The 27,327-nt window shown below is 37.8% G+C and overlaps 1 protein-coding gene across 6 annotated transcripts in view; it reads right to left on the bottom strand.

The window, feature by feature from the left end:
* Positions 1-27,327, bottom strand: part of WWP1 (WW domain containing E3 ubiquitin protein ligase 1) — a 61,207-nt gene that overhangs the window by 15,206 nt on the left and 18,674 nt on the right. For 3 of the 6 annotated variants that reach the window (XM_075728189.1, XM_075728194.1, XM_075728192.1), the window contains exons 2-13: positions 24,537-24,627; positions 20,644-20,782; positions 18,162-18,286; positions 15,373-15,510; positions 15,209-15,275; positions 12,883-13,064; positions 7,315-7,663; positions 5,090-5,185; positions 4,280-4,454; positions 830-884; positions 651-735; positions 426-554 (exon numbers count right to left, since the gene is read on the bottom strand). In XM_075728189.1, the coding sequence (XP_075584304.1) occupies positions 426-554; positions 651-735; positions 830-884; positions 4,280-4,454; positions 5,090-5,185; positions 7,315-7,663; positions 12,883-13,064; positions 15,209-15,275; positions 15,373-15,510; positions 18,162-18,286; positions 20,644-20,782; positions 24,537-24,606 (1,610 nt within the window). In that variant the 5' untranslated portion in view covers positions 24,607-24,627. Of the gene's footprint in view, positions 1-425; positions 555-650; positions 736-829; positions 885-2,646; positions 2,656-4,279; positions 4,455-5,089; positions 5,186-7,314; positions 7,664-12,882; positions 13,065-15,208; positions 15,276-15,372; positions 15,511-18,161; positions 18,287-20,643; positions 20,783-24,536; positions 24,628-27,327 lie in introns of all 6 variants that reach the window. The other 3 variants (XM_075728191.1, XM_075728190.1, XM_075728193.1) reach the window with 3 other exon arrangements.

Genomic DNA, 27,327 nt, shown 5'->3' with positions numbered 1-27,327 from the left:
ACTAAACTACTTTCAAAAAGATTTGCATCTAAAATTTTTGAAAAGTATACAGAACTACTTTGTTTAGACATTAATGTTGCTAGAGGGTGTATAACTATAAGCAATACTAATTACAATCATTTGCTGTTTCTTTAAAAATTAACTATTAGTTACATTAGTTCAACATTCAAGTTTACCTCACTTCCCCTCTCTGTATTTGAAAAGTGTATAAAAACTATTGAACCTTAGAGTGGTATAGCAAAGTGTGTCATAGATAAACTGACAATTAAAGCTTAGAAATAGATTAAATTTACAGGACAACATTTGTTCATAATTTAGTGCGCAATTCCAGCTAAAAGTATAGATTGTTTTCTAGTATGAGAAGACTTCATTATTAAACTAAAACAAGTTAAAACATTAAAAAATATACTTAATTTCTCACTTACACAGAAGATTTCCCAGTACGAGGATCATTGAAGGTGGTGGTTCTTGTATTATGGTCAACAAAGTATCTGACACCTTCTCTGGTATATCTGATTTCCCAGCCCTCTGGAAGAGGGTCCTCATTTTGTAAACTGCAGAATAAATTGCAGACAGTACTTTTTCTCCCATATCGTGACATATAAGAATTAAGCAAGAACTTTTTATCTGCAGTCAATATACACACCTACCCTTGAGTTCGAGGGTCTTCCCACTGTGTTGTCTTTGTGTTATGATTTACAAAATACACCCTATCATTTGAATCCACTCTCCTTTCTAGGGGAAAAAAAGAAAAAAAAACACTATACAACAATTGCATTCCAAATTTCTGTAACTGTCACTTCCTGAAATCAACAGCTAATTAACTTACCCCAACCTGGTGGTAAAGGCCCAAGTGGATCATTTTCTGCTGACAACATCGAAGCCTATTTAAAAACAAGAGAACATTCAATTAGGCCAAATATTACTCATATTTTTTTCCTTAATGTGTTTTAAGATTACCACTAGTTCTGAAGAGTATCCATTCAGAAAAAACATCATGCCATTTTTAGTTTGGTTTTGTGAAGAAACATAGATTATATGACAATAAGATATGATTTGTGCATTTGCCTCCACTGTTTCCAACCCAATCTACCCTCCCTTTCCCTTCCTACAGCAAACCTGGGAGAGAGTCAGTGGTCTTAAAGATGTACAGTTCATAGAAGTTTTGCAGAAGCATGTATAAGCAGATAAGCACAATGTTCTTGCCTAACAACATGCTTTACCATAATAAACATTTCCAAGCACAGTGATTACTGCCAACATAGGGTTTTTTGCTTCCTCAATACACGATATCTTCCCTGGACGTTTGGCTATTTTCAGACTTTGTCATTCTCTGCAAATGCAGCTGCATTCATTAAAATATGCTGATGGTTAAAATTGTACCAACATACAGTAAGATTAAAAGGAAAAGTAAGTGAAACAACCAGATTAAATTATTATGTAAAACCATGCTAAGCTTGTAATATACTGTAAGCTTGTAGAAGTCCCCCAGCAGCTCCCAAAAATACAAAGCATGGGAAAAATAACATGTAAAAGGCAGAAATCCCCCAGACTGCAGGATCCATGCTCTGATTTATAACTAAAAGCATCCACCCCCTAAAATGTTTTGGACACTAAAATTTTTTTTTTTAAAATTTTTATTTTTTTTTCTTTGTGCAGAATGGAATTTTGATATGGGAACCAATCTACATTTTCCAAAGAGTATCTTAAGGATCACCTTGCTACTAATACTGCTTCGTATAGCATTTGCAATCCAAAAATCTCAAATCCACTTAAGAGTTTACAGCAGCAAATTCATGCAAAAAAAGCTATGATATTTTTCCTGTGAAACAGAAACAGAGCAAGGATCAGCAGAAAATGCAATAATTACACTCAAACTCAAGCTGCCTCTTTGTTCCAGCCACCGGCTACTAGATGTGAACAGAGAATTATCATTATCTCAGCAGCAAATGCAGTTAGCCTTTTCTGCTTTTGTAAACTATACAGTCACAATGAAGCTGTAAACCAAAGACTTCTCTGTGTTGAGTATAAAAAGAATAGCACACAACAGAAAATGCTGTCTGCCAAAGAACTCAACGGTGGCACGATTCAGAGATTTCCGATCTTCTTAATGGGTCCAAGGATTTGTGTGTGGCTGCTGGCTAAAGTATGTTTAACAGAACACACTGAAACACTAGGCAGTGGCATGGGATGAGCCAGATTCAATACTAAAAGGAGTACAATATATTAACCCAGGTAAAAATAAAAGTAACTAAAATAACTATATCCTATCTATTTTTCTTTCTTCACATAGTTTTGCTTTGACCATTCAAGGTAATTGAAACATTCTCTTAGTCATTAGAAGTATTAATTCACTCTTTCCCAAAAAATAAATTACAATCTCACTTATAAACTGCTATATAGGTAGAGTGCTGGTATGCCACCAGAAGCAGAAAAGTTAGCTGTAGTTTGACCTTAACAATTCTAGAAGAAAAGTATACAGCAGCACTGAAGTTTAAAAAAAAAGGCATTCACAACATAATTTCAATTTCTTCCCCCATCAAAATGTGAGTTCTAGTTCTAGGTATGGAACTGATACACTACTTAGAATTCTGAAGAGATGCAAACAGTCAAGTTATCTTTTCCTTCAAGTATATTCTGTCTCACAAACAAATCCTAATTTAATGATTCTAAGGTCAGACGGTACATTTTAAGAAACAAGTCTGTGGTTTTCAACAAGAGTTATCATTAAATGAAGAAAGGAACATAATTTAATTTAAAAAAATATATCATTCCCTGAGAGAATAAATCTACCTTAGAACAAAAATCTTAGGATCAGGAAAAGTGAGAGTTTTCTTAGAAGTTTAAGCAACTGATCAAAGAAGTACACAAGTACAGAAAGTTGCTCAGCGAAAGTTCTTGGCTTCGTATGTTTCAGCTGTGATTCTTGGATTTGCATTAAAAGTTACCAATGTGTAGAAACACCTGAAGGAGGGTGCAAAAAGGATGGAGCCAGGCTTCTTTCACTGGTGCCCAGAGACAAGACCAGAGGCAATGGGCACACACTGAAACACAGGAGGTTCCTCCTGAACATCAGGAAACACTTTATCACTGTGAGGGTGACTGAACACTGGCACAGGTTGCCCAGGGAGGTTGTGAAGTCTCCATCCTTGGCGATATTTAAAAGCCATCTGGACATGGTCCTGGGCAGCTGGCTCTAGGTGGCCCTACTGGAGCAGAGGGGTTGGACCAAATGACCTCCACAGGTCCCTTCCAACCTCAAGAATTTTATCTTTCTCTAACTGAATAAGATAAATTGACTTTGATGCATAGCTCCACAAGTTAGGAAAATTAGTGGTGATGCATGTTTCTGCCATTGCTAGTGATGAGATATAATGTCTAATTAGATAATGAGAGGCTGAGAACTGTTAAATATAAGAATACTGCAGTATCCTTTACTTCAGAGGGGTACCTGAATAAAGTCTATCAAATTCAAAGCAAAGTTAGGTCTGCAGATGCATAGAGTTCTAGGCCAATGAAGCTGTTTCAGACTTGTACTTCAATGGTTTCTTCTTTAAAACACTCCAGCTTTGCTACACATTGCTTACAAAGTCTCTAGGACTGGATCTTTTTTTAAGAGACCAAGCACAACGCTTAAAATGGTCTGTTCAGAGTGACAGTGACATGCAGGCACCATCATTCTTAACTCTGAAAAAACAACTACCCTATTTATCCAGTCACAGATGGAAAAATCTGTCTCAAGAAATATCTTCTTTGAAGCTACTCATGGTATTTTCTTCAGGCAGAAGTAAGCAAGCAACTATCTGAGAGAAACGGAAAACCATGTAGGAAATTCCAGAGCTGAATGAGGTGCATAAGCTTCAAAATGAATTCAAAGTAAAAGAATTGCCGCCTGTGCTAATGAATGACTCCTAACCACTAAAACAGTTTTGAAGGACATTTAATGTTCAAAATAGCCATAACTCAGCTTTTATGTTCCTTTTCAGTTAAGGGACTGCTTTAGTTATACCTCTTACTACTGTCATTAGAAGTCTTAAGTATCATGCAGTACACAAGACTCAAGTTAGGGAACAGACTCAGAAGGGAGTACTTTTTGCCTTTAACTTTTGCCTTTGACTTTTGTTAACATTTTTCAACAGAATCGGAATCTGAATTACTGATGCCAAATGTCTCGTTACACATATGGTTGAACAGTTATAAAATCACTTTAGAAAAAGTTAAAGGACAGAAAGTATACCTATACCTCTCTACTCATTTCTAAATTTTATGTAAAAGTTACCGAATAGAGGTATCGTTGGTTAAATTGTTGCATAGCTCCCTGCAGTTGATTCCGTTGAGATTGCCATTGCTCAAAGTTCCTGACTGATTCCATTGTTGGTCGCTGCCACGTTGTTGTTCTGGTATTGTGGTCCACATAGTAAACTCTCCCACGATCATCAACTCTTCTTTCCCAGCTTTCAAGAAACACAAATGTTAACAGATAAATTTTTCAGTAATATTACGTAACTCATTTCCTCTTTATGCTAAATTCCTAGACAATACTTGAACGAGGTACTGGAGTCACAGGCATGATTCTGATTTCTAAAGTACACAAAAGTACTCCCTGACTTTATTGGTAGAAGGACAACCACATTGAGCAAACACAGACTTCAAGCAATAGCATGCTCAGCTCTCTGTTACCTCATTTGTAACTTTGTAAATTCCTGTGACCATAAGCAATGTTGGCAGGTTTCACAGAAAACACTTTGCCTGGAAATCTGAGGTTTGGAAGCACTGCACTACACCTAGCAGTGCCACCTAAATAAAGGTGGTGAAATGTGCATTATTTAATGCTTAAGTTTTAAAGGAAAAACAAAATAATTTAGTAGCTGTATTTGAACAAGTGATCAGAACAAGCAGCATATACAGTACCAACATTCCTATAACAATAGCTGCAATGAATATAACTCTAACTGAAAGCTAGAATTTCTTAATATATCATGTATAATGCAGTTTTGATGAGCTGCTTATAAAAGCTGGTATTTTTCCTGCACCAAACAAACAAAAAATAGTACCTTTATCCCATTTAAATCAAAAAAGTCTACATTACCCAGGAGGTAAGGGCTGTGGTCTTTCCCATGTTGTGGTGCGTGTATTGTGATCAACATAATAGGTTCTACCATGAGGATCTTTTCTTTGCTCCCACCTTCAAGACAAAAAGACTTTCATGTAAGTCAAGGTGAAAATGCTTCCTTAGGATTTATTTCCCACTAAGCCAAAAAAGTACCTTGGTATTGAATGAAAATACTATGATCCAAAACTCATTCTAAAACACCAAAGAAAACCCACACTAGAGTACATAGCAGTCACTTTGTACTTTGAACTGGTATCACCATAAAGGCTTCTTTAAGGCACTTGGTACATAAAATGAGCATACATCAATATTCACAAGCATTTTCAAATTCTATTTAAGATACATGAAAACAAAGTCAATTAATTATCTGTTCAAGGCTTGGATGCTAAAATAACCTCATTCAAAAAGTGCTTAGAGATGATTCTTTACATTTCCAAGTGCATGCCTCTCTCAAAAAAATGGGGAATTTACATTTTGAAGCACTGTTCCCTATACCCAACAAACAACAGGGTCTTTCACAGTGAACGTGAAAAGTGTGCTATCAGATGGTTTTCATGTGTTTGTATTCCTGTTCTTGTAAATTCTCTATCTGATATCCCTGGGAATTATTTTTTCAGTTTTAGTTGCAAAGCAAACTTACATTGAAGATGGAGAGAGGACCAAACATTATGAACAACTGAAGTTTCATGCTGCTGAGAACTCCCATAATGCAATAAAAGTATTTATAAATGGGAGAGGAAACCAGGATGCTAGATGAAAAGCTGAAGTCCTTCCTTGCGTTAGATATATGTTTGTTTTTCTTATATACATAATTAATTAGCTCCTAAAAATGTAGGCAGAAGAACACCTTGCCTGCTACTCACAGGATCTGATGTGCATTTCCTCACTATTACAGAGTATCCTGTAAAACTCCTCCAAATGTTTTCTGCAGTTCAAGAGGTTAAATGCTAAGATTACAAGAAGATAAGAGAGGAGCAGCAGCATGTTAGAGAGTTACTAGTGTTAAACATAATGGCAACTCAACTAGATTTTGGGGAGGTAAGGGGGGGGGGAACCATGAAAAAACCGCACAGAAATGCGATCAGGGACGAATGATGAAGAAATGCATTTGGCCATAGTGTGCACTATGCCTGGAACTCATGACCCTGTCCTCAATGGGAATGTATGTAATTCATTAAAAAAATTTATATAAAAAGAGCATATGGAGGGAGGATGACCACAGGCATTCCCACCTACAGATCTTCCATTGTCAAAGTATCTGAGAATTAAAAACTTCATAACTCTTCCCCAACAATATATATACAGTATTTCCATCTTTTTAGATGTTTGTTTTCATGTTTATCCAACTGCAGAAACTCAAGTGAAGTGTCACTAATAACTTACTGAACCTCCTTCAGAAGGAGCAGGTACAAGACAGGCTCTCTGAAAGATCAGCTACAATGACACAAGGTATATACACTTCGCATTAAGAAACAATTTTTGTGTTCAGAAAATGCTAAAATAGTTAATATTTAGAATATTATGGAAATGTCAGTATTTCCAATTAGTTACTGAAGACATCTTTTCACCTAAACATGAAAGAATCTATATAAAAAAATTTTAAGATTAATATATATATATTTCAGCATGTACCACATTTTCATTTCACATCTAAGCACATCTTTGATTTTGCATTTGAGGTTTAGGACCACAGAAGTTTCTAACAGTCTATAGAATTAAAAGTTTCTAGCTATTCTGAGCACTTACATACACTTCAAATCTGTATTTTTATCTATAACATTATTGATCTCATTGTTACACAGCAAGCACCTACAAGTATTTCTAGACTATTTTATTAATATTCACTACTCTCTATTTTGGTCCCTACTACATTCTCATAGTTTAAGAACCAAAGGAAAAACAAACTATGACCCAAATAAGTTTGAATATATCAAATGAAAAGTCTTCATATCCATAATGCCCAAGAGTTTGTCTATTTAGATCACAATACCACCTCAGCAAATCAGTTAGCAGTTGTTACTTTCTGGGACAAGAGCTACTGGCCAGTTATAGCAGCAGTACAAACCCTGTTTTAGATCAAATAACCCAGTCTCAGCTAACTGACCTGCATTTGGCAATCCCAGTATAGACTTAAATTTCTGTTTCTTCATATGCGCATTCAGACGAAACATAATTACAGCATTAAAATCAAGCCCACGTACCCTGGTGGCAAAGGTTCTGTACTGGCATTACCAGGCTGCTGTCTTACAGGTTCTGCAGATGCACTTGAGGTGGAGGAGGATTCCCTTGGTTTTGCCACATCTGCTACTACACTGTTTCTAGCACTAGGTTGAGCACAGTCTGTTGCAGCTGTAGGTTCTAGTCCAGCAGACACAACAGGTAATGCAGAAGTGTGGCTTTCAGAACAACTAGTTGCTTCCGTTGTTGACTGAGGTTCTGCTGTAGTGTTAGTGCAATCTGAAGACATGGGAGCTTCAACTGAACCTATCGGAGCCTCAGGGACAGAAGAATTATCAGCTTCTGGTGCAGAGGCAGATGACTCGCCATTAACTGAGAAATGGGAAATAAGAACATTTGTGTATCAGAATGTGATGAGATTTACTTTTCAAATGACCAACTTTTGGAGTAAATGACGCAGAAGGAATACGTTTAAGTTGCTCCTATATGCCAAAGCAGCATTTTTGTCTAAGATGACAAAACGTCACAATGCACCTGCCTCAGTTAAAGGTAATTAAATGTAATTAAAACTTAGTCTGCAAGCCATTCACTATATTACCCTGCCTAAGGTACTTTCTTAGCTTCTGCGTACCTTGGTCAACTCAACGTTAGACCTTACTCTTTAGTTTAGCAAAAGGTATCCACCTGCTTCCCAGAAAACAGTACTCCTTTATTTGCATTGAAACTTCGAACTTATGTCAACTTCAAAAAAGAATCTTGATTGATATGACATGAAAGAAAAATATTAAGAGATAATCATAGAATCATAGAATCGTTTAGGTTGGAAAAGACCTTTAAGATCATCCAGTCCAACCATTAACCTACACTACCAAGTCCACACTAAACCAATCAAGGGTAGACTAGAATAAACCATGTCCCAAAGTGCCACATCTACCCGTTTTTTCGAACACTTCCAGGGATGGGGACTCCACCACCTCTCTGGGAAGCCTCTTCCAATGCCTGACCACCCTTTCCATGAAGAAATTTTTCCTAATATCCAATCAAAACCTCCCCTGGCGCAGCTTAAGCCCATTTCCTCTCATCCTATTACTAACTACTTGAGAGAAGAGACCAACACCCACCTCACCACAACCTCCTTTCAGGGAGTTGTAGAGAGCAATAAGGTCTCCCCTCAGCCGCCTCTTCTCTAGGCTAAACAACCCCAGTTCCCTCAGCCGCTCCCCATAAGGCCTGTGCTCCAGACCCTTCACCAGCTTCATTGTCCTTCTCTGAACATGCTCCAGCACCTCAATGTCTTTCTTGTAGTGAGGGGCCCAAAACTGGACACAGTATTCCAGGTGCGGCAAGTACACCAGCACCGAGTACAGGGGCATAATCACCTCCCTGCTCCTGCTGGCCACACTATTCCTGACACAAGCCAGGATGCTGTTGGCCTTCTTGGCCACCTGGGTACACTGCTGGCTCATGTTCAGCCGGCTGTCGACCAACACCCCCAGGTCCTTTTTGGCCAGGCAGCTTTGCAGCCACTCTTCCCCAAGCCTGTAGCGTTGCATGGGGTTGTTTTGACCCAAGTGCAGGACCCGGCACTTGGCCTTGTTAAACTCATACAGTTGGCCTCGGCCCATCGATCCAGCCTGTCCAGGTCCCTCTGCAGGGCCATCCTACCCTCCAGCAGATCCACACTCCCACCCAACTTGGTGTCATCTGCAAACTTACTGAGGTTGCACTCAATCCCTCATCCAGATCATTGATAAAGATATTAAACAAGGCTGGCCCCAAAACAGAGCCCTGGGGAACACCGCTCGTGACCAGCCGCCAACTGGACTTAACTCCATTTACCACTACTCTCTGGGCTCGGCCACCCAACCAGTTCTTTACCCAGCGAAGACTATGCCCATCCAAGCCATGGGCTGCCAGCTTCCCAAGGAGAATGTTATGGGAGATGGTGTCAAAAGTTTTGCTAAAGTCCAGGTAAATGACATCCACAGCCTTTCCATCATCTACCAGGTGGGTCACCAGGTCATAAAAGGAGATCAGGTTAGTCAAGCAGGACCTGCCTTTCATGAACCCATGCTGGCTGGGCCTGATCCCCTGGTTGACCTGCACTTGCCTGTTGAGTTCACTCAAGATGAACGGCTCCATAATCTTTCCCGGCACCGAGGTCAGGCTGACAGGCCTGTAGTTCCCCGGGTCCTCCTTCCGGCCCTTCTTGTAGATGGGCGTCACATTGGCAAGCCTCCAGTCATCAGGGACCTCCCCTGTTAACCACGACTGCTGATAGATGATGGAGAGTGGCTTGGCAAGCTCCTCTGCCAGCTCCCTCAGTACCCTCGGGTGGATCCCATCTGGCCCCATAGACTTGTGAGCATCCAGGTGGCACAACAGGTCGTTAACTGCTTCCTCCTGGACTATGAGGGCTCCATTCTGGTCCCCATCCCTATCCTCTAGCTCAGGGGCCTGAGTACCCTGGGTATGACTGGTCTGGCTGTTAAACACAGAGGCAAAGAAGGCGTTAAGTACCTCAGCCTTTTCCTTGTCCTCGGTGACAATGTTCCCCCCCACATCCAGCAAGGGATGGAGATCCTCCTTGGCTCTCCTTTTGTTGCTGATGTATTTATAAAAGCATTTTTTATTATCTTTTACAACATTGGCCAGATTAACTTCTTGCTGGGCTTTTCCCTTTCTAATTTCCTCCCTGCATGACCCAACAAGATCCCTGTACTCCTCCTGAGTTGTCCGCCCCTTCTTCCAAAGGCGGTAGATTCTCCTTTTTTCCCTGAGTCCCCGCAAAAGCTCCCTATTCAGCCAGGCCGGTCGTTTTCCCCGCTGGTTGGTCTTACGGCACATGGGGACAGCCCGCTCCTGCGCCCTTAAGACTGTAAAATAATAAATAACGCTACAAAGTTTGGAAAACTAAGAGGCAGTTCTTCCAGATGATTTTTTTCCCGTTTTTCAGAGTTGAGGTACAGAATCCTACAGTTAAGCAGAAACCACCCATGTGTGACATGTAAAAAAAAAAAAAAAACCCTCCAAAAGTGGCACTGAAATATAAAAATTAGTATTTGGCTAACATAACTTAGGTAGTTCAATGACTGAAGAAAATTATTTTAGCACTACAAAGTAAATAAATTTCTATCTTTTAAAGAACCATACAGAGGTCATCCAACTCAAGCAAGCATAATCCTATCTTTAAAAGGTTTAGAGAAGGTATGGGTTTAGCAGGAAAAGGGGGCTAAGAAGGCTTTATTACTCCCAAGCCCACCTGGCCAACAATACATCAATCCCAATCATCTGCAGAGCTTAACAGAACAGTATCTCAGCACAAGAAGATCTTTTCTTAGACAAGCAAAATCAGGTACGGCAGTCAGTAGGACCCCCATTGAAAGTCAAGGCCCTATTAAAAGCAGTGCAACACCATTCACAGACTTCATTTTCTGCACCATTAATCAACACCAGACAGTGACAATTTTATTTAAGCTCATCAGTTTGTACCTCTTCTAGAGTTGGAACTATTTTTCTGCAAGACTAAAATGCAACGTAGACTTCAAGTAGTTTTCTATCCAACAGCATACTATCAGCTTACAATTCTAAGGACTGAAGCCAATACAATTGCTCTATACTTATAACCTTATTGATACAGATTTGCAAAATTTATCCCTAGACCAGTGCCTATAAAATGCTGTTCCATCAATTTAAAGAGTTCATTTACTTTAATTCTGTATAACACTCTTACAAATAAAAAAATAGCTAGATTCTACTTACTACTTGCAATATGTATATAATGTCAGCAATTTCTTCTTTCCCAGATGGTCAGAAAAGCACATCAAAGAATTACAAACAATACAACTGTCATCAGCAATGTATTTAAATTAGCGAGTCAGTTTCTTTAAGGAATTACCACTTGGCCATAAATATTTTCTTGATATGCATAATGGTAAGCATGATTTTACAGGCAACAGCAGATTTAAAGATCTGTAAAGGCATTGCTTTTTGAACACAACTATTCCAGGGTATACATCACTACTTCCAGCTCACACGAAACAGGTTAACTACATTAAGACATGTCAAGACTTTGTATTATTTCAAGTAAATGTGAGGCATGACATTAAAAAAAAAAAAATCATAACTACAGATAATCTGACCAAGTTTCTTCAAAATTCTGCTTTAACTAGCAATAATTTTACTTAAATAGGAAAAAAGCCAACTAAATTTCAGCTTTCATTAAAAGCAACATTCAATCCACCCACATGAAAGAGTGAATGGGATTACATAACAAAGTTAGAAGTAAAATAACTGACAAATCATCAGGTCTTTTAGTAAGCTGATCTCCAAAACAGATCTATAAAACATTACATCAGCCAATTACCTCACCAATTAGACCTAAAACATAAATTCTGGCAGCATCACATGAAATTACAATCCTGCTAAGCACAACAGTGGGGAGAAAAAAAAAGTCTGTCATCAACAAATGATGGAGACCTGTTTTATGCCTTGCCTTTAAAAAGTCTCCACCAACTGGTACAGTAGTTCAAAACCGTTTTATCAGTGCTTCAGTGCAAGCTCAGTGATGATTTCATCAATATTACTATTTGAACCAATCAATTATTTTTGCAATTACCCTATCCTAATACAGATTTCAAATGGATCTCTCCACTACTGAAAAAAAATGGAGCAATGCCTAAATAATATATACGCCCTCTGGTCTCCAGCTGAAAAGAGAGGGGAACCAAATTCAAGTTCTCCAAATAGAGAAAAGCTTCAGAGAAGGCCTAATTTAATTATTACCTTTTAAAGTTCATAATTGTTTCTGCTATCTTCCCACTCTATTACAGAAAGTTTGACAGTCTCTGTTCTACTGTTTATTAACAGCTTGCCTATTTCTATTTAAGGTTATCTTTTTCTTCTGCTATCACTGTAATCTCTCTCAAACAGCTAAGAAAAGGCAGAAAGTCCTTAGAAAGCATGGTCATTATTAGATGCAAAGTTTTGCCAGGGACCAAAAATAAAAAAACTTTTCTTTTCACTTGTTTTACTGTACTGGATGTTACTTGTAGTCATAATCAAAAGTTTTCACGTTTAAGAGGAAAATGAAATTTAGTATTTGCCAATACCTGTTTTGAAACAGCATACCTTCTGGAAAAATGGAAGGCAAAGAGAGTCTGCAACACGTCTCAACTCAGAGCACGGCAGTTCCTTGACAGCACTAAAACTCAGATTTATCTAATGGTAAAAGAAACTTAACTATAGTTACTGAATTTAATTGTGAAAGAAATCTGATTTTTCCTCCAGACAGTCAGTAATATGGTTCACAGAAATTGAAGTTTTGGATACTTTACACCTTTCTTCATCAGAGAAAAGAACTGACAGGAAAGTATGGAAGTTAGTACATTTAAGAAATTTAAGAATGGATCTACTCCAGAAAACTTCACAGAAGCGGACATGCAAGATTATAAATTCAAGCCCAGAAACATCCTTTCAGTATTTTTGAAATCTAACAAAAAACGTATAGAAAAAGTGGCTCAACTTCAGACACATTTCAACCAGATAAAAAAGCCTTATGGAACACGTTGTCATAACTCTCCCATTCTTACCAGTGCTGTTGACAGGCTGAGCTGCAAGTGGTTTTGGTACTGGTGTATTTTTGGGTCTGGCTGCAACGTGAGTAGGAGATGGTGTGCCGTCTCCATTAACAGTTTCTATACAGAATGTATTCTGTACTACAGAGTTGGAAGGTACTTGATTGTCTATCCCATTAGAAATGTCACAAGCAGATCTTGGTAAAAATAAAAGATCATTTTAGGTTACTACAAACAACATGTTAAACAGTTATGCAACTAAACCAAATCTTACACTAAATCACGCTAAAGAAACAAATAAAGAAACGGACGTGAATTCACAAGTTTATAACACAATGTTTGCAGCCTAGATAACAGTCAAGTGCAAGACCAAAACAATTAAGGAACAAAAGGCAAACTTTGGTTTTGAGGATCTCAGATACTTAAAACAGGTAAGATTTTTCCATTTCCACTTCATCTTTTACTTGTAATGACATATTAAGATTGAGTTAGGCAGATTGATGCGCCTGCCACGTCTTCCAAAACTGCCATAGGGACCCTTCCAAAGTGCAGCTATGAGCAGGGAAATTTTTTCTCTCATTAAGCAAGTGGAACAATTGGTTTTGTCGTATCTCCAAAAATCATTCTAGTCATAACACAAGAATGTACAAAACTCTCCCTCAGTAAAAGGAAAATAAGATGAGCTTCTCTATGCATAGGCAGGATGGGACATTGTGAGGACAGATACACACAGGCAGCTCTGTGTTTATAAGGCCGCACAGAAATAAATGTAGTGTAAGGGCTTGTGAATGGAAAGTCTTCTTCAATTACACTGTTTTTACTTAAATCTATCCCAAAATCCTTAAAGCCACCCACCAGAGATACATATTGTGAAAACTACATTCAATGCCAACTCCCCATCTTCTCAAGTAGAGGCTAAAAATTAAAAAGTTGAACACATGACAAAAAATGTGAGAATTGTTAGAAGTCCCGCTTTGCAGAGTAAGAAAGGAACAAGCAGCATTTCCACGCTACCTTACCCAACTCCAAAGGAGTAGTATAATCAGAGAATTAGAGTATTATCCCTTTTCAACTCTAGACTACAAACCTGATTTGCTTCCTAAAGACATGCACAGAAGCAACCTTAAAACTTTTCTTCATGTCTTAAATTTTAAAACTGTAACTCAAAACTGCTGGATAATTGTATGGAAAACTGCTGTAATCAAAAAATCAACATCAAAATCAGGATCACAGTAAAAGCCACACCTCCAGCAACAATAACTGAATGAAAACAAATGATTGTTACTACTGTCTCAAAATGGTATGCAGATGTGTTTCAAATCACTTTTAACAGTCCCAAACCTTTCTAATGAAAACTAAGGAGAAGCAACTTTTTACCATCACTCCTTCATATTGGGCACCAATGGGGGAACAGAGACAAACCTCCACATATCCAAAAAACAATCAAGTCGAGCATACACGGACAAAAGTGTCCCTGTCACTCAAACGCATAGCAACTGTATGTTTTTTCACTCCATCATGTGTCAAGAACTTAAACAGAAAGGTGTTCACTGCCAGATAAACAGGCAGGCCAGTAACATTAAATTGATGTGAACGTTGACCTAGTTGACCCACTACTGGTGAGAGGGCAAACAATCTACTCCTCCTCTCCAGGCAGTCCTTGAACTGGTATAAAGACAGAGAAGCCAAGAATGAAGCTCTAAATTGATCCTAAAGCCTTCTTCTTACCACTTCAGGTTGAAGCAGGCAAACCCTTTGCCTCAGTGTTCTGAATACTCCTTCCTAAACTCAATACAAGTCTCTTAAACATATTCCTGATCTTAAAAAGGAACTGGGTGAGGGGGAAGTAATTTAGGCTGTTTTTTCTTTTTCCTTCTGTTCAGATGGTACATTGCAACAAGTTGGTAGACATGAATAGAAATGGTTCTTAAACAGCAGAAGAAAACAAATGGAGTAAGTACACAAAACCACACTGAACCACTGCTCCCCTAATCTCTGCTGCAACATTTAGTAGACTTCCAATTGGTTGAATTTTTATGTTCAGAGGGCTACACAGCCAAGAGGCAATAATAAAGCAGTGGAGAGCAGACCCTACCAGCAGAGGAAGAGCAGAGTTGTAAATTTAATTCTTCTCAAGCTAAATCATGTAATTACCATACAAGTAATGTTTCTAAAACCTGCGGTAACCTAATTTAGGGCTTGACAGCTAAAATCTATCCCCTTCAAAAAATTTAAAAAAAAAAAAACCACAAACAAAAAACCCGCAAATAACCCAAACATTTCAACTGATAAAATTGCTAATAGACTTCATATAGTGTAAAACACAAAAATAAATTCCAACCTGGATGTACTTCTTGCTGAAGTATCTCTGCTTTCATGCACAGCCTCGCCATTTTGCTGAACTTCTACTGAACAGTAAGAAACAAATTCAACAGAAATATTCCATCATATCTGTTTGAAATCTTAATCAAAATATTACCATCTGATTTAATTATTTTAACTTACTGGTTGCTGATGAACTGAGATTTGTAAGAGATTCTTGTTCAACAACCAAACCATCTAGCACAACTGTCAGTTCACCTGTTTGCACCATGCCACTCTTGTTTTCCAAAGAGAGTTTCAACTGTTCTTTCACTTTCTCCACTAAAAATGGCATTGGGGTGGGTCGGGGGAGAGAAGGAGAGAAGGTATAAAGGAAAGATTAAATTCTAAACAACATTAAGAGATTTTCAACACAAAAATATATGTATTTAGTTGTACAAAACTGAACATGAGAGATATTCAGATGATTCAAATCAACATAGAAATCACTAAGGAGCTGTGTAAATTTACATCTGCTGTGGGTAAAAGCACAGTTTACTGTAAAAATAAATTGGCCATTTACATTATATATTCTACAGGTATGCTATAGGATCTACATGGTCTCAGTACTTTGTTGTTAATGATTTCCCAGGTTTGCTGTTTCCACTAAGCCCTTTTGAAATTATGCACTACTGACATAACAGGGCAAGGCTCCAAGTCAGACAACTTCTGAACTACACATTCAAATATTACAAGTCATGGGGAACCTCATTCTACAACCAGAGCTTGGTCATTTCTCATATCACCTTCCAAAACTAATTCTAAGAGACCACTGAAAAGAACATCACTTTGAGGAAAAAGTAAATGCAAAGACTGCATACAGTCCTTCCTCATTTTTTAAAATTATTTTTAGTAAATCCTTACTAGCATTTTCAGAGATCCCAACTCCAAGGATTAAACAGTAAGAGAGAATACTTCAAGTAACCAAAAATTAAATCAGAAACTATTTTCACCAAAATAAACTTTGACATAATTGAGATATTAAAAAAACATGTGTACATGGTGCAGTAAAAGAATTCAATACGACTGATAAGCAATGCATACATTTGTAGACACATACATAATCCGGAGGTAAATCATGCTGTGGATGCTGCATAATTCTCTCTAAATCAACTATTACTAGTACAGCAGTTAAAGCTACATGTCATAAATCCAAACACAGTCAGCTATGAGTTCGCATTAATCAGGTTAAAATGGTTAAGGCCTTTTAGTATTTGCGGTCTCAGATTAAAAGATTAATTTTTCAAGATATACCACTGCATTTTCCTCCATATGATAGCATTCCAAGCTCAAGTTAAAGCTCACTGTGCACTTCTATGCATCAAACTAGCATTTCCTTTTTTTCATTCTTAACATATATCAGAACTGAACAATAAATATGAAAAGAGGGAAGGCTACCATAAGCTATTGCCAGATACCCCCAAGCTGTTACTTTAAAGAACAGGTTTGACAATGTAGATGGGCAGCAGTTACGAGCAGACACCCACTGCTATATTACAATGGATTTCAAAGTACTTTGAATTGCTGGAGCAAGCACAAAGCTCCCAAATCTACAGAATTATTGATTTAGCAATCTGCGTTTTGGAAAACGGTACTACCTGAAAGAAGAGAAAGAAGAAACTAGCCTACCACTGAGCTGTTAAATTAACATATTTATAAATCATTTCTGCAAAGGGTGATTGGTTTAGTTTCTGCTATTTTAACAGGTTATCTCCCCAAACCAGATGAACACTTGGCTGTAGTCCAACTGAGCAGGTAAGAAAGCTGGGAGGGGTGTGGGCAGCAATTCAGTACTGGTGGTGTTTAGCAGGAGACAGTAACAGCACTAATTCTAAAGTTTCTGTATTTAGAGGACTTCCCCTTTACATTTTCTTCAGTAAAGAGACTTTCAAGTGCTGCGTTTTAGATTAGGTATCAGTAACTGAACAACTGAAGGACACCAATCAGACTATTCTACTACTGAATTATCGGATAATCCAGTGCGTGTCAAACTGCTGACTTGCCCAAATCAGAAACACTGCACAGAAATTGTTTTTGGTGCAATGGACAGCTAACTCAGTCAACCGTTCCCTGAAAGAATTTACCAAGTTGTTGGATCCTACACCCCCTGGATCTACAGTAATAAAATATTAACTATTTTGTTGGAAATAGTTAAAATATTAACTGTTTTTTGCTATCATTAGTACAATCCAGTTTCCTCTGATACATTTTTTTTAAATTTAAAAAAGAAGCAATTTTTCTGCTTAACTATGAAATCTCGGGCAGACTTGTGAGAAAGGTTAGAGATTGGTTTAGCTGGAATTCTACTGCCACTCTGGAGTGGAATTTAAAGTGTGGATTCACCATCTTCTTGTACTAATGAAAAAAATTTTACAAAGCAAATTAGATAAAGAAGACCTGTTTTAATTCTATTAAAAACAGTTAAAATTAGAAGTTACATAGAACACAACAATCTCTAATGTACTACAAGGAAGTTCTCAATTGTTTCATTAATCAGTGGTTCCTACTGCTCTCTGGGCAGGTAAATTATGAGGGAAAAATATCCAGCCTTTCTATTAGTGATTCCAGAGATGGAAAATATGAAAAATTATATAGATAGCTTTTCTGAAAGTTTAGACTTTTTTTTTTAACCAAGTCTAAAACAGATCTTCTAGCAAATTAACTAGTTTGCCACAAAACATTGTGTTTAATCACTTCCACTTTTACTTAATTTGTAGTAACTCACACTCTAATGTTTGTTTCAAAATTATTATATCCCATTGTTACATTTAAATTGCTCTCAATAGCACAGACATCTCTAGAAGAGACAAGTAAAGACATCAACTGAAAGTCAGTTGTAATTACATGTATAGTTAGTAGTCTGGTTGCAGTTTGATATATAGATTAGTAATAATAAGTCTACTTTACTCAAAATATCCTTCATGATAACTTACATTTTCTATTGTGTATTTCCAAAGCTTGTCTCAAGTCTACAGTGGCTCTTCCTAATAAAGCATCTGCTTTTAAAGTGTGATGGCTCCACACTCTAAATTCCAGCGTAGTCTGTGGAGTCACATTCCTGCATATAAAATACATTTTTTTAAAAAATATATACAGATTTTAAAGTATTCGTTCTTGTTATTAGGAGTATTTGAACTTAATTCACTTTCTCATGTTTATTGTACTTCTTCATACTAATTAAGTGAAAGAAGTTTCTGTACTGCAAGGGGAAATTTTTAACTAAGAACTGCAAACACTATGATATTTATACTTAAGATCAAACTTAAAGTGCATTACTACCATAGCATAAGGAATTTGAGGAGTGTCAGAATAACCTACACTAAGCTCAAATCTCAGTTATATAAAACATCTTTATTTATGAAAGACATATTTTCCTTATTCCTCACTATTCCAGAATTCTAAAAACTCACATTATGAAATGTGGAGAAAAATTTGGTAAGTATATTTGTCTGTCACTAGAAAGAAAAATACTAAATATTAAAAAAAAAAAAGGAAAAAGCAACCAATCAGCTACTTGCAAGCAGGAAGAACCCACTTAATAGGTGTCAGCTTGCCATCAAAGTGTTGATAAAACATTATTTGTGAAACCACAAATACATATAAAACCATAATGCATACTCACAGAAATCAGGGGGGAAAAATCAAATGGTGAAGCTAAAGTAAAAACTGGAGGGAAGCAGAAAGATAAAGGACCCATTACAGTATATTACGATAACCTTTGGCAGTGATCTTTTCCCTGCTCAAGAAGGAAAACGGGAAGCTATGCTAGGTCCTGGAGAGTAAGTTTTGTAGTACAGGGTCTAGTACTGCAAGAGTGCTCCTGGCTGTGAAAAATGGAGTAGAATCACTGTACTGCAAAAAGTCAAAGGCCACATATCCATCAGTATTGGATACAGAAAGTTATACCAGCATTGATGAAAACAGTACTAAAAACAACCCCCACCTTCTCAACAACAGGGCTAGATTTATAGTCACTTGAACGTTGGACAACGTGGATCATTTTTGCTGAAACCCATGAGCAAACATATTTTTGCATTTTGAATAGACTGCCTTCTAATGGAAGTCTTACTAAAAGACCAACTCAACAAAGAAAAGGGAGAAAAAAACCCAACCACCTACACACAGAGAATATATTGCCGGTGCTCATGCAGATGCATAGAAGTGAGGGGAATTTGGTAAGCCAGAGTTCACTTATCCTCGAATAGACTGGGCAACTGAAACAACGATACCATTCCAATAGCCAGAGGAAGGGGGGGAGGGCAGAATACCTTACACATATATATAAGGGTAAGATCCTAAGTAAGTAACACTGATGATGGAATGAGTCTGTTTGGCTGTACCATGCATGCCAAATTACCTCATTTCTATCAGCTCACCAAACCCTGCCAAATCAAACCTTCCTCCTCAACAGAAACCCTGGTCTCTGTGAATATACTGACAGCTCTGTACTTGTGCTAGTAGTAACTCCTGGAAATCATCATAAGGTCCAATAGTCTTGAGTATATTACTCTCTTTTGCAATATTGCAAAGGGCTAATAAGCTCTACTAAATCTGAAACATTGAGAAATGTGGCACAGGAATACCCTACTTGCTTCAGCCCAGGTCTGCAGTTAATAAGTAAGCATTCCCAAGCAAACAGTTCCCTAAAGCTAGGTATGTTGTACCACTCCCCACTCTCCAGCTCTGTTAGTTATAGAACCTGGCATGGTTCCTACTACTAACAGAGCTGACTATTGCACAAAGACAGGTCATATGCTGTAAAATGTACTGGCCCATGCTCAATGCCACTTCACAGTAGCTATGCTGTTTCCAGACCCAAATCTGAAGCAGTATAATTTTGCTTGTATAATAATACATTCTAGCCAATCGCACAGTGCAAGATTTCCAGTTGTTCAGAGAGTCATATTCAGGTATATCTACACCTGTAGCACAGCTAACCCAAATTAAACCACAAGAAGATTAAAAAGGACAAATATTAGGGTAAGTTGCAAGGCCACTTTGTAATAAACTGTTTTTGTGTGTGGATCCCTTCATTAGGCAATTTAAAGGAAAAAGTGACCTTCCTCATAACTACTACTTATCCAGCTGAGATTTTTTCCTTTTAAAGTTGAGAATGGCATGGTTACAATTAGTAACATCTTCTAGAGAGGAATCTTAAACTTGAATGATCCACAGTGCTAACAAATATCAAGAGGATACCATGTATAGCAACTGTATGCAACAGTCTCTGTACAAAAAATATTCTCAAAACATTGTAAGAATTGAGAAAAAAAATCATTTGAGATAAATATCATCTTACGCCTGCATTTAGTCATCAACAGACAGAAAAAACTATGTAGGCAGCCAAGCTTAGTAAATATTTGCCTGCAATGTCTGCCTAATAAATAGCACTAAACAACCGAAAAATCTACTTACACTGTCAGCTGCTCATCCCATTTTGGATTTGAAGAACTACTTGATTTTGCTGTTTTCTTAATTTCTCCATCTGCAGTTAATTCCGTGTAGAAAGTTGTTCCAAACCAATTCTTTTTCCGTTTCAGTTTGGCACTAGAAACTAATAAAATACATTGCTTTATCTATAACAGCAGTGTTGCTGAAAAACAGAAAATGTACTGCCTACACAATGTATGAAACACAGCATGGCAATGTTATTTCTCACCTTTTCTACTTCTGCTGAACATAAAGAGATCAATGCTAAAATAGTAGCTTTTATTTTTAAAAGCTACTTTGTCAGATAGTTGAAACCAAGTGTGACATATTCTCTTCACCACATACTGGCAGGATGGGTTGGAGGGACAGCACAACAATTATTTTAGGGATAAAGACTGAAAATGTGGGTTCTTTCGTTTATTTTCTCATTGTTCTTCCTACTCTTCCCTTAACTGAAAAATATCTAAGTATGATACATTTGAGAGATTATCAGGCAGACCTTTTTTTTTTATCATATGTAGTTATGAAAGCATATGCAGTTCAGGCCTATTTCAAAATGTTCTTCTACAGCGAAGCCTGTATACAGAGCTTCACTTCCTTGCCTATATTACCTGCGTGGTTAACCTGTGGTTTAACACATCAGTTTTAACAAACTAAGAAATCAGCTCTCAAATTTGCCCTGTTTAAACAGCTTTGCAGATGAACTTAAAAGTTTCAGCTAAATATTCAACAATTAAGAAACAGCAAATGACTAAAGAAGCTATTTTTAACTTCCAAATCACTGGTGAGGTCCTCAGTGCTCCTGAACATAAATCTGCTCTCCCACTTCCTTGACCAGTTGAGGAAGTCACCATAAAAAACAACAGCAGCCTAACTGCCAACATTTTAAATTCTATTTCAGCAGATGTTGTCTTCAGAAGACCATATTGATGGACTCAGAGCTGTACCTACCTGCTGGCTAGGCCTTCTCTCCCTTTCCTCACATACTTCAGTGTGATTCTCTTTCCCTTCACTTTCCAACTAAAGCAAAGCTGAGCATTTTCAGCCACTTGGAAATAATCCTTCCCTGTTACTTTTCTGTATGGTATTTGCTAATTCAAAAAATAAGTGAAAGGTAACTAAACTGTCTGAAAGTGAGACAAAAAAGGTCTGTCATGTATTTCTGGATTACAGTATTCTGAGATGTATACAGTAGTTACTTAAAAGTTAGTGGGATGCAACCATCCAAGATTCTAAAGGCATTAGCCATGGACTTTTACTTAATTTCAATTAAAAGGTGCACATTCAACTCCCTCACTTTTGAAAAGTCCAGTCTGTGTCATGCATCACACATCATAAGAGGGAACTGCAGCCTTGATAATGATGAAAGATTAAATGTAGAACACTAAAAATGTAATTCCACACATGGGTCATATTTTTTCATCTGACAACATCATACATCATCATACATTTTTAAGCTTTAACAACCTCTACTTCTTCCACATTTTTTTCCTCCATATTTTGCTTTCTAAAAGCAATTGCAACATTTGTTAAAATACAGGTATTTAGTCATAGTATTCAAGCTTCCTTTTAGTTTTCCCTCTTTGCCCTGATTATATTTTAAGTTACTCATGTTTGAGGACTCAAAACTTAAAGGAGACCATCATCATTTTTTGGTTAGGACTTCTAAGAAAATTAGGAATAAGTAAAAATAAAAGAAAAAACTTCAAAAAGAACTAACAAGACAGGATATCTCACCAAGTAGATTTGAAAAAATACTGATGGCAAAACGTGTCGGCAATATGCTGTAACTGTCCAAACTCGAACAAGTCACCACTCCATATGAATTTCCTTGTCTACAAAATGAGTATATGCTACTTGCTGCCATTATAAAAGTGCTTTTTAAGTATAGTTCTTGAAATATAAGCCTAGATTCTACAGCAGCATAAACTATTCTGAGCATAAACCAGTGTAGGTCAGCAATACTACAGTCCCACGCTCCTCTGTCTGCCGCTTCTTTCCCTGTACTGCCACTGGCACTCCTCTGATCTTGCAATAAAGACTGGTTAGAGAACTAAACCCTCAGAAAACTACTCCTAAAACTTGTACAGATTTCTTTCCACTTTGACCCTTGAACCAGATCTCTTGAAGTCAAGAGAAGCTCCAGTGCCAGAAAAATACAAGACTACTTACAGAAAGAGCAGTACAGTACAGGATATCAAAACCATCATTTCTGCATACACAGATCTGAAGTGACAGGTCATTTGTGCAACTCAATTTGTTACATTTGTATATATTCAACCTACAGGTGGCTCCATCTATGCTATTAATTATTGCCAATTTTGATGATTCATCACGTTGTCAAGTTATGCAATCCTTACACAACATTAATCAGTTTTAAGGTTCCTCTCTTATCTAATTTGATAAAACATCCATTTTGGGGACTCTCCAAGAATGTATTTTTTCTCAGATAACATGGCCATTTTTTGGATCATCCAGCATGATGTATTTTTCTTGAGATGCAGCTTTTTTTAAGACATGGTATCTTACTGATGTTTTTTCCAAATTTTGTTCAAGATGGCCTTAATATATTCTTGGTCATGCATTCATTCTTACTTTAGGGTTCCCAGATTTCTCAGGATCCCTGGAAAGTTCAAATTATTTATCAATGGTAAAATAATATTTATATACATACATACACATACATACATTTATGCGTATATATATGGATGCACAATATCTAACTGCTTGCTCGTAGCATTTTCACTTTTAACTACTGTAACACTGTCTCAATTAGCTATCAAACTTGTTTACCTAGATGCATTTTGCTTATCTTCAGACTACAAGAATTCTTTGTTCTGCCCTGCCATCCCACAGAAAGAGCAACTAAGACTGACACTGACTGTCACATCCCTGACCAGTTCTTATCCATGAGAAGCAAAGTGCATAACCTACTCGGCCTGTTCAGCATCTATCAAAAAAAGTGTCCCCAACACAATCAGAAATTTCGAGAATTGCTGATAGCCCATTGTGTTTCCCTTCCAGCAGATACTGGGATTGCTGGATTCTGTCTCAAAACTATGAGAACCGGCACAGCAAAAGGAAAAAAGTAAACAGTCACAGTGCAACACAGTAAATTCCAATGGGATAGAAGGAAAAACATTTTTGCAGTGATGTGGTTTATCACCAGAACAAGCTGCCCAGGAAAGTTGGTAATCTACAGCCTTCGAGATACTGAAAATTCACCTGGACAATACCCTGAACAACCTGATCCAACTTCAAAGGTAGCCCTGCCTTCAGCAGAAGAGTGAACTAGGAAATCCCCAAAGGTCCCTTCCAACCTAAATTATTCCACACGGCTCTGTAATCCAACCTGCTGCCCTAGGGATAATACAGAATACCTATATTATTCGCAGCAGATGTTTACCTGATATGTAATCAAAGACCTTAATCTTTTGAAGGGCTAGTAGATTTTGTGATCTCCTCCAGTTCTTCTCCAGCTTCACTATAACACAGCACCCATTTTCAGCTTAGGGTTCACTACAACCGCCTATCTTTTTTGTAGAATTTCAATAATATGTGTTCCTTCTATAGAATTTGTGCCATAAATTACTTGTTCCCAAGCAAAATTCCTTACATTTATCCCTACTGTTGTACTGAATCTCATTTTTTTTCTAATTTGAAGAGATCGTTAAACCCTGTCATCCAACTCACTGTGTAACCTCTACCTAGCTTCAATTCATCTACATATATTAGTCACATTCCTAACTGTAACATTCAAGTTATTAATTAAAACATTAACTATACTGATCCATTTTTTTACACTCATTTCAAAGATTGCTTTTTTAGAATATATATGTTTTCCTGTAAAAATCACCATGATACAAATCACTACTTGCCTGTTACTTGCATCTGTAATCTTCCATTATGGTTGTTACTTGTATCAGATCTTGGTGAGGCTGTGGCCATGTCAGAGGTTTAGGCTTTAGCCTAAAAAAAAACCACACAGGTAGCTTATTAAAAAGTACTTATCTCTGCATGTTAGCTACAGCTGTTAAATAAAATGCTCAACTAATCAGCAAGTTACCTATGGTTACTTAGGTATGGCAGAACGCATTATTTCATAGCACCAGTTAAAAAACCCAATTACTTTGGAAATTTGTCCCACGTTACCTTTGAGGATGCCAAGACACTTCAGTAATGCATACATAGTTTAGAACAAGTGTGTAAGGCAAGAAAAAAAATTCAGCTGTGATATATCAATATTCCTGTCTCCAGAAGGTATGCTTACGGTCTGATTTCAGATGAGCTAAACACCAACAACTTCAAATGAACAAAACATCTGAAACATTTACATGCTTGAAAATCAAGCTGTCCCCAGAACGATACACTCAAGCAATAACACAAGTGATTCAGACAACAAACATCTGAATTCTACCCCTAGATTTCCAATCAGCTTTCTATACCACTGTCGTCCACCTACAAATCACTTCGCTCATCTATTGAGACAGTAAGCACTTTACAAGAACCACCCCATCTTATCATTTGGCGACTACAATACTGTGGCTCTGATCTTAGCTGGGGCATCCCAGCACTTGAAGCACGTGCAGACAACATGACTCCCATCCTCCTGAATTACTACACCTGAAACAAAGCTAGAAGTAAAATATTCTCTGTTTCCATCAGACAACTATTTTTCATGAGAAAAGAATATGAACATTTAAAATACACCTTCCATGATCTGGATGAACTTCCATGTATTTATTTCTGTCAATGTTAACTGGTATCAGTAATAATAGGGGAACAGTCGTCACCAACCCTTTTTCATCATGCTCTTCTATCAGTAAAAAAATTTTGAGCATGCACCCCCAATATGTGTACATTTATTTATAAATTATATATAGGTACTATCGCACTAATATATTCTGTACACTATAAAACATATAAAAATAGAAATCAAAAAGGATGAGATAAAGATGAAATAAACAGTATTTTTAAATAATTTTTATTATTAATGGTACAAAAAAACTTTTTGCTTTAGCTAAAAAAATTATTAATTTTTTTTTGTGAGAGCCATGTGATTGAATATGCTTCATCATTTTTTAAAATGTTGGCTTAACACTTTGTAATACAGTGATTTGAAGGTCTGGTTCTAAGCTCAGTTTATTTCAATACTGCGTTTTAATGGCTGTCATACCTGGAAAAGACAATTTATAAAGATACATACATCCAAATGAAAGTACATCACTGGCTGCACTTACTAAATCATAATACTCATTTTTCATTCCCATCCATTAATTATATAAAGGTTTTCTTGAAATTTGGACAGTAAATTTCCATCTTCTCCAATATCAATCAGTTGTTACTGCAAACTAATGGAAGGTGGTGCAGTTTTATATTTTCAACAAATGGGTTCAAAACCCCCTGTAACTCTTCATTTGGAAGACTTTTAAACAGGTGAGGAAATCCTGGTTCCAAGTTTAAGTATACAGATGTGAGAGTTTTTATAGATGACACACATCTTTTCTGGCAATAAAATCACACAATGATGGAAACATTTCCAAACATCCGTTTTCAAAATCATAGAATCATAGAATGCTTTGGGTTGGAAGGGACCTTTAGAGGTCATCTAGCCCAACCCCCCTGCAGTGAGCAGGGACAGCTTTAACCAGACAGGTTGCTCAGAGCCCCAGCCAACCTGACCTTGAATGTTGCCAGGGATGGGGCCTCCACTACCTCTCTGGGCAACCTGTTCCAGTGCTTCACCACCCTCACTGTAAAAAATTTCTTCCTTATATCCAGTCTAAATCTATCCTTCTTTAGTTTAAAACCATCATTCCTTGTCCTGTCACAGCAGGCTTTGCTAAAAAGATTGTCCCCATCCTTCCTATAGGCCACCTTGAAGTACTGAAAGGCCACAATAAGGTCTCCTCGCAGCCTTCTCTTCTCCAGGCTGAACAACCCCAACTCTCTCAGCCTGTCCTCGTAGGAGAGGTGCTCCAGCCCTCGGATCATTTTTGTGGCCCTCCTCTGGACCCGCTCCAGCAGGTCCATGTCCTTCTTGTGCTGAGGGCCCCAGAGCTGGACACAGTACTCCAGGTGAGGTCTCACCAGAGCAGAGCAGAGGGGCAGAATCACCTCCCTCGACCTGCTGGCCACGCTTCTTTTGATGCAGCCCAGGATACGGTTGGCTTGCTGGGCTGCAAGCGCACATTGCCGGCTCATGTCCAGCTTTTCATCCGCCAGTACCCCCAAGTCCTTCTCTGCAGGGCTGCTCTCAATGCCTTCATCCCCCAGCCCGGATTGATACCGGGGGTTGCCCCGTCCCAGGTGCAGGACCTTGCAGTTGGCCTTGTTGAACCTCATGAGGTTCACAGAGGCCCACCTCTCCAGCTTGTCCATGTCCCTTTGAATGACATCTCGTCCTTCTGGCATGTCAACTGCACCACTCAGCTTGGTGTCGTCTGCACACTTGCTGAGGATGCACTCGATCCCACTGTCTATGTCATTGATGAAGATGTTAAACAGCACCGGTCCCAGTACGGACCCCTGAGGGACCCCACTTTTCACCGGTCTCCATTTGGACATCGAGCCATTGACCATGACCCTCTGGATGCAACCATCCAGCCAATTCCTTATCCATCGAACAGTCCACCCATCAAATCCATATCTCCCCAATTTAGAGAGAAG

Source organism: Pelecanus crispus, chromosome 2 (genome assembly GCF_030463565.1).
Source record: "Pelecanus crispus isolate bPelCri1 chromosome 2, bPelCri1.pri, whole genome shotgun sequence".
NCBI classification, from domain to species: domain Eukaryota; kingdom Metazoa; phylum Chordata; class Aves; order Pelecaniformes; family Pelecanidae; genus Pelecanus; species Pelecanus crispus.
The sequence above is the reverse complement of the archived record's forward strand: the minus strand, read 5'-3'. Positions and strand labels throughout refer to the sequence as shown.